General features: G+C 28.5%; 1 protein-coding gene across 1 annotated transcript in view; it reads left to right on the forward strand.

Moving 5' to 3' along the window:
* Positions 1 to 2,560: 2,560 nt before the first annotated feature.
* Positions 2,561 to 12,073, forward strand: part of LOC130945955 (G-type lectin S-receptor-like serine/threonine-protein kinase At4g27290) — a 32,073-nt gene continuing 22,560 nt past the window's right edge. The window contains exons 1-10 of the mRNA XM_057874642.1: positions 2,561 to 2,636; positions 3,733 to 5,033; positions 5,168 to 5,308; positions 6,718 to 6,848; positions 7,726 to 7,933; positions 8,379 to 8,616; positions 8,710 to 8,860; positions 8,988 to 9,298; positions 9,406 to 9,485; positions 9,925 to 10,061. Coding sequence (XP_057730625.1) covers positions 3,761 to 5,033; positions 5,168 to 5,308; positions 6,718 to 6,848; positions 7,726 to 7,933; positions 8,379 to 8,616; positions 8,710 to 8,860; positions 8,988 to 9,298; positions 9,406 to 9,485; positions 9,925 to 10,061 — 2,670 coding nt within the window. The 5' untranslated portion in view covers positions 2,561 to 2,636; positions 3,733 to 3,760. The remainder of the gene's footprint in view (positions 2,637 to 3,732; positions 5,034 to 5,167; positions 5,309 to 6,717; positions 6,849 to 7,725; positions 7,934 to 8,378; positions 8,617 to 8,709; positions 8,861 to 8,987; positions 9,299 to 9,405; positions 9,486 to 9,924; positions 10,062 to 12,073) is intronic.

The raw sequence follows: 12,073 nt of genomic DNA on the forward strand, positions 1-12,073 counted from the left end.
CGTTTACTGTGTAAATATTTTTTTTCTCCCACGTATCTCGTTTATATTGTAAACAAGATATGACTAAAAAACTATTTCCCACTTATCACGTTTATACGTTTGTAAAGGTGATACATTGTCACATACATGTTTGTGACTTATCTCATTTATATTGTCAATGTAAACAAGATAAAATACTTGATAAAAATCGATAAATACTATCAAATTAACGTATTCGTAATTAAAATATTTATTTTTTTATTTTAAAAAAACCAAACATTTTGGGAGGAAAAAAAAAGCGAAAAATATTATATATGTCAGGGCTTTTCATAAATGAGAAATATGGACCTATTGAAAATAATATCAAAATATTATAATTAATAGAGTATAAAATACCAACAATGTTAGAGAATCAAGAGGGTACTAGCCAAAAACTAGCAAAATACTTTTGGATGAATCCAAAACCTCTACGTAGATAGTGTTTATGCTAGGCATTATGATGTTTATTTTCTTTATAAATTGGATGGTTCTAAATCTATTTTTTGATTTATCATGTTTTAGGTATTTGGAGAGAAAATGAGGGTGAAGAGACAGAAGCTAATTGAATCAGTTTTCGTAATTCACGTTGCAATGATACTGAACGTATCTCCTCCTAATTTAAATGTGATAAAATATTTAATAACTAATATTTTAAATCATAAATAAATAAAATTAATTACTATATTTATAATTAATGAAGTTGTTCCATTTTTGACTGATTTAAAGTTGGTTCATATATTTTTCCATAAAATACGGGAAGAAGATAACTGTCGTTATTAAGAGGCTTTTAGAAAATTCATCAAGCCAAATACTACAACAATAATTATTCAAAAATGAAGTGGTGAAACTACTTGGCTGCTACATTCATATAAAAGAAAGATTGCTAGTTTATGAATTTATGTGGAACAAAAGCTTAGGCCTTAAGACTCTCTCATAATTGGTCTGGTCTTAAAGTAAGAACTTTATGATTATTCAATTCACCTTAAAATTAAACTTGTAATTGTACTGTTAGTGAATAATTATTTTTGGCTTAAAAAATATACGAAAATATGACTATGCTAAAAAATTGTTATTGTTTTCGTTACCAAACTTTCACTAAACCTTTAATTACATGCAGAAGGCATATATCTGATGTATTCAACTTTGATGTGTGGGCCGGGTGCCCAAAAAATTCAATGATAAAATAAAGAAATAGAGGATTTTGTCATTAAAATCACCACTTTAATCTTCTGATGAGGCATATAAACTTGATCAATTTGAATCACTTTTCATATGGTTCTTATTTAATATTGGTCATAACCTTTTAAAAAATGTGCAGGCATGGAAATTTTTCATTAAAGGCAAAGGGTGCGAAAAAGTCTATGCTCCAGTAAGGACTAAGGAGTAAGTGACACATCAAATATATCTTCAAGGGTAAGACCAATTCATAAGCTCAGATATCGTGTAAGCACTAATTTAGATATTGTTTTCAATAGAGCATCGAATACGCGCGTATTATAATTATTATATCTAACACGACGAGAATGCACAAAAATCTATTTTATTTTGTGTTGAAATATATTTTTTTTAAAAAAAAATAAGAGTAACATACATGAATTGAAAAATTTTTTTATCATAAACATATCATATTATAAATATTTAAACTATTAGATAAAAACAAAGGAATAATTTATAAATCTATCACTGCAAATAAAGAGTCTAAATATATTAATATTGTTTAATTATTAGCTAAAATCTTTTCCTCTTAATTACTGATATCTGGACTGGTCAAAACAAAGAGTAATCTTAGAAGAAAACAATTAGAGGTAGTATTTTTTTAAAAAGAATCTACACTGTATATATATAAACACCAAAAATCCCTTTCACTTCGGCTATGTTTGGTGAGAAGAAAAGAAATAGAGAGAAAAAAAATAATAAAAAAAACGAAATTGAGTGAATTTTTTTTTTTTAAATGTGTATTTGAATAAAAAAAAATTAAAAAAAATATTATAAAAAGATAATTTTATCTTTGTATTATAAAATATAATAAAAAAATAAAAAGATAATATTAAAAGTAGTGAGAAAAAATAAGTTTTTCTTTCTTTTTTTTAATATTGGAGAGAAAAAAAATTAGTAAGTCTCACCAATTTTTTTACATCTCTTTTCTTTTTTCTCTAATTTCTCTTCATAATTAAATAATAAAAAATAATTATTTTTCTTCCTTTTTTTTCTTTTTTCTTCAAACAAACATAACATTCGTCCCAAGAAAACAAAGAAAAATGATATTAAAATTAAACACTTAATAAAAATATGATGCTGAGTCGTTAGTTAGTTGAATTCAAAAGGAGATAAGATACAAAATGATTTTAGTTTAATTAAAATTCATGACGATAGAAGATATATATAAAACAATCATTTTAATTTATTGCACGTCATTTTAGTTGACAAATTCGCGTGACGCTGATAATTAGGTTTCATACACTTGAGGTAGAGGGTACTAATTGAGTACTAAGGAAGATATAAATATCATATGGTAGTTCAAACTTTCATTTGCACTCCATAAACAAGACTCCATTCCCTTCTTTAATTTCCATCTCCTAAAGCATGTGTAAGTTGCTCCATATACCCACGACCACAAGGTACGTTAGTATGAGTAAATTCTTTTAAATGAGCATGAAAATAAAAAGCTAAATGTGAATTATCTATGTTAGTCCAGAAGTTATTAATAAAAAAAAAATAAAAGGTTAATTATTATTCTATTTTTGAATTTGCATCTTTTAAAGTGAAAAAGTTAATAAAATAATAAAGTAAAAAATTAATCACTTGATTTTATAATTTTCATAAAATATGTCTCATTATTTAAATTTAAAATTAATTAATTTTTTACTTTATCATTTTACCAATTTTTTTAGTTTTATAAAATTTTGATCCATTATTCGTAATTAATCACTTTTATTTTATGAGTAACTTATTAAATGCCTTAATGGCAGTTAATTTTTTATTTTTTACAATTAGAAAATGCTGAGGAGTCAATACCTTCTTATCAGTAAAAAATAGAAAATTAATTAGGACCCACTCACATAAATATAGTTAAAATATCTTTTTTAAAAAAAATTTTAATAATTAAAATTTAATAAATATAATCGATTAAATTAAATTATTTTTATTAAAATTAGACCAGACAAATCAATTTAGTTAAAAAATCAGTAAATCAAATTTTGAATCGGTTTAAATTAATATTTTTTAATAAAAAATAATTATAATACCCCTATTATAGAAAAATGACTAAAATACTTCTATTATATATATTTTGAGAACTCTAAATTCTAATCCTTTTCTTCTCTATCGTTATAGGATTAGGATTCAAAATTTTTAAAATTAATATATATATATATAATAAGAGAATTTTAGTCAATTTTTATAATAAGAATATTATAATCAGTTTCTATAAAAAGGAATATTAATTTAGATCGGTTCAAAGTTTAGTTTATCGATTTTTTTATTAAATTGATTTATCTGGTCTAATTTTAACAAAAATAATACAGTTTAATCGATTATATATATATTTAATTTTAATTATTAAAAAAATATTTAAAAAAAGAACGTTTTAGACTTTTTTATCTAAGTGGCTTCCAATTAATTAATAATATTCACTCAAATACAAGAAAAAAAAGGAAAAGAAATAGTCACTTAACATTTTCCAAGAAGTAAATTGCTCTGCGGTTTCACATACAGGTGATATTAACAAAGTGAAGAAGAAAATATGGAAGGTTTTAGCATGTTGCTACTGTGCCTTTCTCTCGTGAACAATGTAGCAGTCTCTATTGCAAGAGACACAATTGATAGAGTACAATTTCTGAGCGATAATGGTGAGACCATAGTTTCAGCTGATGAAACCTTTGCACTAGGGTTTTTTAGCCCTGGAACTTCTAAGAATAGGTATGTCGGAATTTGGTATAACAAAGTTCCAAAACAGAGTATCGTATGGGTTGCCAACAGAAACAAGCCCTTAACAAACTTATCGGGGGTCCTGAAGGTCATCGACAACGGAATCTTAGTTCTTCTTGATCGTAACAACAATAATGTCACCATCTGGTCCTCTAATACAACTTCAACAGCAACACAGGATCCAATTGCAAAGCTTCTGAATTCAGGAAATCTTGTAGTGCGTGAGAGAAGCAAAGGTGATGATGACAACAAAAATTTTTTGTGGCAGAGTTTTGACTATCCATCCGATACAATGCTACCTGGACAAAAGCTAGGGAGAAATTTGGTTACAGGTCTAAACCGGTACCTAAGATCATGGAACAACTCTAATGATCCATCTTACGGTAGATATAGTTTACAACTTGATATAGATGGATGTCCACAGCTTATGATCCGAGACGGCGCAACCAAAAGCGTTCGCATCGGATCATGGAACGGCGTTCAATTTAGCGGACAAGCAGCGGTGGCTAAAAAAACCTCCATAGTTAAATATAACTATGTTTCCAACGAGGAAGAAGAATATGCTACTTATGAGCTTATCAACAGTGTAGCTCCTCATAAATTAGTGTTAGAAACCGATGGAATCTGCCGTCGGGCAACATGGAGTAATGAGGAATCATCTTGGATCACCATTTCAAAAAAGCCTGGAGATTCTTGCGACTACCACGCAACGTGTGGGTCTTATTCTCGTTGTAATAGCAATAGTAACCCTATGTGCGATTGCTTGGATGGATTTATACCAAGTAACGAGCAAGATTCGTATAGCGATTGTGTTAGGAGAACTTCGTTGAATTGCCATGGAGATGGGTTTTTGAAGCATTCGGACTTGAAAATACCAGACACGGAAAAATCATGGTGTAATAGAAGCATTAGCCTTGAAGATTGTAGGGGTTTGTGTTTGAACAATTGTTCTTGTACAGCTTATGCAGCTTTAGATATTAGTAAAGGGGAGAATGGGTGTTTGCTATGGTTTGGAAATCTTAATGATATGGAAGAGTTGACTCCGTCTCTCCAAAATATCTATATAAGAATGGCTGCTACGGAATTAGGTGTGTATATAACTATATATATGCCTCTGTTTTTTTCTTTAGATACTTATTATTTTTTATTATTATTATTTTTTTTGTTGTAACTGTATTATCTTATAACTTTTTAACTTTTCTTTCAACAACACATTTTTTAGAAACTATACAAGAAAGTAAATCGCGCAAGTCCAGAATCCAGAAGAAAAAGACTATCATCATAAGTTGTGTACTGTCGTTCGGATTTTTGGCCTTATTCGTGCTCTCCATTCTCATTTATAAATGGACGTTACAGAAAAAAGGTAAGTATTATTAGATTATTACTGTGTCATTCTTGGAAATGTTATATACTATATTTATCCAAAATAAATATTGCGACTTTTATCTTCCATTTTGGTTCGCCTGTATGAATGTGTGACTTTATATATATATATGAATTCTAGTATCCTATGGTGATTATATAAGTGTGTTTTTAAAATTAAAGTCATATATTTTTTAAGTAACACTTTTTAAAAAGTGTTGTTTAATAATAAAAAAACGTTAATTTAATTTTGGCCACACTTTTTAAAACATTATAGTCATGGTAGCTAGTTACCATAACATAGTCATACTAGAATGACCGATTCTAATATGCATGTACTACGGTGATTATATTGTTACGATGGTTATAGTATTTTAAAAAGTATTGTTAAAATTAAAGTAATTTTTTATAATTTAGCAACGTTTTTTTAAAAAATATTACTAAAAATGCTATTAAAATATATAAAAAAACGTGACTTTAATTTTAACAATATTTCATAATCATTGTAATGACCATAAATATAAATATACTAAAATTCAATATATATATATATATATATATATATATATATATATATATATAACAAAGAGAGTGCGTATTTGATTTTAATACACTGATAGTATAAAATATTTTACATAATTTTTTAATTATATTTATTTTTTTAATAATTATACATGTGTTTAGTATAGAAAATAATTATTTTTTTATATAACAATACGTAATTAAATATATATAAAACATTTGTGAAATAATAAAATAATATTATTTATTTTAATAGTAATATTTTTTAAAACACCACCTTAAACTGCTGTAGTATAAACACCTTAATATATATATACCTTATTAAAGTAATATTTTTTCATCATTTTATAATTCTTTTGAATAACACCTGTAAAAAAAATGTAACTCTAATTTTAAGAAGAGTTGTATTTCGAATTTAGGACAGTAACCACCTCACATTTTCCTACAAGAATCTCCCATAAATATATGTCTCGTTGAATTCATCATCTCACCAGACAAGTAGACCATAATTACTTTAAGGGCCTTCAAGTTGACTTTGTCTGTTGTGCTTTGCTAGTTTTTGCCTATATATGTGATTTTATTTTAAAATATTTTTATTTTTTATTTTTCTTTTCAATGTGAAAGTCAGTCTGTTTAAGAAAATAAAATGAAATGAAAAAGGTAATTCAACAAAAAAGAAATTTAATTATCACAAATATTTGAATCATAGTGAGTCCACTTTTCTGTAAGATGTTGGCTAACGAGCAATGGCAAAATGGTAATGTGGCTAGCCCTATTCTTTCTATATTTTAGGTAGAGCAAAATGTTTTAGTGAAGAGAACACTGTGCATGATCTATTCAATTATATATTTCATTTTTATTTACACTACACCATATGTTACACTGCAGGTACAGTAAGTGGCCACCATAACGAAGAAATAGAATTACCGTTGTTTGATATGTCCACAATTATTTCTGCAACCAATAATTTTTCTGCTGACAACATACTTGGAAAAGGTGGTTCTGGATCAGTTTATAAGGTAATGTCTGAAATAAATATACAATGCCTTTAGCCTATAATACAACATAAAAATATTCTTTATTACTTTTACTTATTATGTCAGTGTTCAATCATTGAAAGTGCCATGAAACTATTTGATTACGTTGTTGGTCTTATATTTTATTGCTAGAATCATTCCCGATTTATTTGGTGGGTTCAATATTTTTCCTTATAATATCTATAATGGGTGCAAATCTATAAGGGAGCTACTTAGATAAAGACGTCAAAAACGTCTTTTTTTAAAGATGTTTTTTAAAAATTAAAATTTAACACATATAATCAATTAAATTGTATTATTTTTATTAAAATTAGACTGGACAAATTAGTTTAGCAAAAAAATTAATAAATTAAATTTAAAATCGGTATAAATTAATATTTTTTTATAAAAAATTAGTACAATTATATATATATATATATATATATATATATTAGTTTTGAAAACTTTAAATTCTAACTCTATAACGATAGAGAAGAAAATGGCTAGAATTTAGAATTCTCAAAATTAATATATATAATAAGAGTATTTAAGTCATTTTTTATAAAAAATAATATTAATTTAGACGGATTCAAAATTTGATTCACTATTTTTCGATCAAACTAATTTGTCTGACCTAATTTTGACAAAAATAATATAATTTAAGTGATTATATGTGTTAAATTTTAATTATTAAAAAATATCCTTAAAAAAAGACGTTTTCTGCGTCTTTATAGGAGCATCCCCCAATCTATAAAATTGATATGCATATTTTGGAAATTTGATTCCTTCTATCAACGAGGAAATTCTTAGCCCTTTTGTCACTTATTCTGCTTAAATATATAGAAAGATTTTATAACTTATAAATGGTTATAATTTCTAGGGTATTTTAAAAGATGGACAAGAAATAGCTGTCAAGAAGCTTTCACGAAATTCAAGTCGAAGACTCCAAGAGTTTAAAAATGAAGCTATGCACATTGCCAAACTTCAGCATAGAAATTTAGTGAAGCTATTAGGATTCTGTATTCAAGAAGAAAGATTGTTGGTTTATGAATTTATGCGCAACAAAAGCTTGGACTTCTTCATATTCGGTTTGATTCTCATAAAACCATTCTCAGCATCATTTTATTGAATGATTATAGTCTAGTTTAGGTAATTAGATATATTTATTTATGTGTGGAAATCTAGGTGCAATAAACTTTACGTGAAGTTGATAACTGAGAATGGTTAGATGAAAATTTAATTAAATTATTTAAGTCATTTAAGGGCTCTCAACTAACAATTTCACGTAAAATTGACTATACCTGAATTTTCACTTTATTTATGTCACAATATTTAGTTAAGTCAATAACTTGAATTAAGTCTGGCAACACATATGACTTCATTTTTATTGATTAAGAAAGTTAAAAAGCTATCTACTAACACTAATTGAAATCTGATCTAAAATTCGACTCATCATTGTTTATTGTCTCTCTCATATAATTTAGAACTTTTTATCTAGTCCAACTCACTCTTTTCCCTTTTTTTTTCAAATAGATTGTGAAAGAGGAAAACTATTAGACTGGCGTAAGCGTTTTTTTATAATAAATGGAATTGTCAAAGGTCTTCTCTATCTTCATCATGATTCAAGGCATAGAATTATTCACAGAGATCTTAAGGCTGGAAATATTCTGTTAGATGACGAATTGAATCCCAAAATCTCAGACTTTGGACTAGCAAGAAGTTTCGTAGGAAATGAAAATGAAGATAACACAAGCCATATCGCTGGAACTTAGTAAGTCATTGATTCTATATTGCTAACAAACAACTAATATTATGATTTTCCTTGATTTTAAATTATATATGTTTGATGCTGCATAACATACAGTGGCTATTTGTCACCTGAATACATTATTGACGGACTGTACTCAACGAAATCCGATGTCTATAGCTTTGGTGTACTGGTATTAGAAATAGTCAGTGGAAAGAGAAATAGAGGATTCACCCATGTGGATCACCACCTTAATCTTCTCGGTCATGTAAGCATAAGTTGTTGGTTTGTTGCCCTTGAAGTTTATTTGCAATTTCCATCTAAATAGCATAATCTATTTGTGTAATTAGTTGATTGTAGTCAACGAATTAACTCATAACTAAATGTATATATAGGCATGGACACTTTTCGCTAAAGGCAAGTGCTTAGAAATGGTGGATGTAATGATTAAAGACCTGATTGATTCACCAGAAGAAGTGATAAGATTAATTCATGTAGGTTTATTATGTGTTCAACGAAGACCAGAAGACCGGCCAAGCATGTCCGATGTGCTTATGATGCTAAGTAGTGAAGGGCCATTGCCTCAACCAAAGAAGCCAGGGTTCTTTATTGAGAGAGATGTGGATTTTGGTGATTCTTCTTCCTCAAGGAATGATAAACTACTATCATCACTTAATCATCTTACAGTTAGCGATGTCAATCCGCGGTAGAGTATGTTAGTATTATAGAATGGTGTTGTCTGTAATGACTAATAACAATTGGTGACTAGCGTGACTATCTCGGGTTGAGCTATATCTTTCTGACACGTGGTAGGTTAACTAGCAAAATTGATTGCATGAATCCAAATTTAAAAGACAATAACTATGCTAATGATGCAATAATTATGAGTGTAAGTAATTAAGTGTAAACAATGAATTAAAAATATCTAGAGAGGGAAAGATAGAGAGAGAGAGAGAGCGTGAGAGAGAGAGAGAGAGTAGGCGTTCGCCTTCACAGTGGAAACCCTTTCTTGTTGCACCGCCCTGTCCGGCGGTCTAGCCACCTATGATCTCGTCTTTTGTAACCACCTTTCCTCTAATCTATTGTGGCTATTGCAACTCCTTCTCCTTGAACAATTCCGTCCAACTTTGTCTGGCCCTCACCGCTGCAACTTTTCTCCGGCAACGCCGCCTTGGTTTGTCATAATGGTGACACATCTTTTGCCTTCTTCTTCCTCCTCTGCTGAACGGTAATCACCAGTTCGTTGTTACTACACACCATCCAATTCTCAACGCTCAACACCATCAATCTAATACGAAGTGAATCTGTTCAACCAACCCCTGTTTTTGACAGATTGGCAGAAGAATCTGGACGTTTTGCTGTGTTCACGCCGATCTTTATCACAGCGTGTCCTCTCTGATGTGGTTGTCATCGTCATTGATGTAGCAACGGCAGAGAAAAGGGACACTGAGATGTACGATGAAGGCAAAGTTCACGCGATGTCACCATGGCCGGCCGTCGGAACATTATCCATCCTCCCAACTGATTCACTCAATTGACAATTATGTCCCTAATAATCATGATTTTCCAACAAAATCCTTATAGTAAAAGACACACAAGTTACCGCGCTTAATATTTAATCAAACGTTAATGATACTCAATCACAATGCACGTGTCATCATCCCATTGCACAGTCAACATGTAGTCATTTGTAGCCACCAAAAGCGTGGCCACCAGAGACACGACCTTATAGAATTGATTATCGCACAACACATACACTATAAGAAGCATCATTTTTTGTGACAAGAAATTTAGTGACAACACAAAAGCCTTCATTTCAAAGTTAAATTATTATAGTTTTGCCATGATTTTTATGTATGTTTGTCATGAAACGTGGCCGTGCATTATTTTTAGTGACAACATGATATAGTTGTCACAAAAATTAAGTCATTTTGTAATAACAAGTTTAGGGTGTCTAAGAATCTGTGTTAATTTAGTGATGAATTTTATTCGTTTTCATAAATTCAATTATAGAATATACAACGTAATAAAAGCGTCGCAATAGCTAAATAATTTAGTGATGACGTATCTGAGATATTACAAAAAAATATGTAGACTTTATGTGGTAATGTATGTATTTATGTTGGTTCTTGCATTGCATGATATATATATATATATATATATATATATATCTTCGATGATCATATCTTCGTATTACATCATTTTGATTCACTTTTTTTGTAAAACACAATTTTTACATTCATTTAAAAAATAAAAGTGTTCAAATCACCAAACTTTCTTTAGTTGTATCATGTTTTTTGGCAAGACCGGAAGAGAAGTATTAGGGGATTAGTAACTTTTGTAATTTGTAGCTATTAAATAGTTATTAATGATATTTTTAATGGTGTGAGATTTCATCCAATAATATGGGATTACTCACTCTTCTTTTGTTGGTTATATATTAGCCAAAATTTAATAAAATTTTTTGCTCCTAAATTTTTTCAGACTGAAAATCCCACTTTCCACTTCCCACTCACTCCCCCGCCTGTATGGTTATTATTTTTGTCGTATCCAACAATCTCGTGCTTTATAACTTCATATCTTATCTAAAGTAACATTCTCAACCAATATATAACACAGTAACACGGATGTAGACAACACTTTCAAGTCCAAACTCCAAAGACATCGCAGGGAATTCTCCCCCTTTAGAATTATCTCATGTTTGATTACAAGAAAAGAATTATAACATCGGCCTTTTCAACTCATTGTAACAACTTATTTTCAACAAGATTCAATTTTTCTCTTTTTCTATTCTTCACTTCCCCTGTTCATTATTTCGACTTCACCTTCCTAAGAAAACAGAGGTGATTGGGTGGTCGGAGAGTGAGGCTGCACACGAAGAGAAATACACATGGTGATGCAGTAGTTAGGAAAATTATATTTTTTGTTTTTAAAATTTGTTAAAAGTTTTAAATATACTTTTAAATTTAATTTTGTTTCAATATTATTCTAAAAGTTTTTAATTTACATCAAATATATTCTTAACAATTAAATTTTCAAAAATTATAATAATTATGTTTGATTTACTTGTGTTAAAAGTTGTTTTTATGAAATTGTTAGTTAATTAGTCATAATTTTTTTTAAAAAATTAGCCACTAAAAGTGTAGTTGAGGCAAATTAAAAATTTTTGGGACAAAATTAAAATAAAATAAAATTTTGAGATATTTTTAATAAATTTCAAAAAAATATATATATTTTATCATTTATTTTGTTTTTTGACCCATTTTGGTAATTGTTGATTGCTTAAGAGATTCGGTTTAATTTTTTATGTAATAACAACATTTATTTTAGTTTAGTTCCATAACTACTAGGCATTCATCTTCTTCACTCTATGCTTTAACCTAATATACCATCTAGCTTTGGTAGATCATAATTAATATAGATTCCATTCTTCTTGTAATAAACAAGATTATTAAAATATTGATGAAACTCTGTTTTCATG

Source organism: Arachis stenosperma, chromosome 8 (assembly GCF_014773155.1).
Source record: "Arachis stenosperma cultivar V10309 chromosome 8, arast.V10309.gnm1.PFL2, whole genome shotgun sequence".
NCBI lineage: Eukaryota > Viridiplantae > Streptophyta > Magnoliopsida > Fabales > Fabaceae > Arachis > Arachis stenosperma.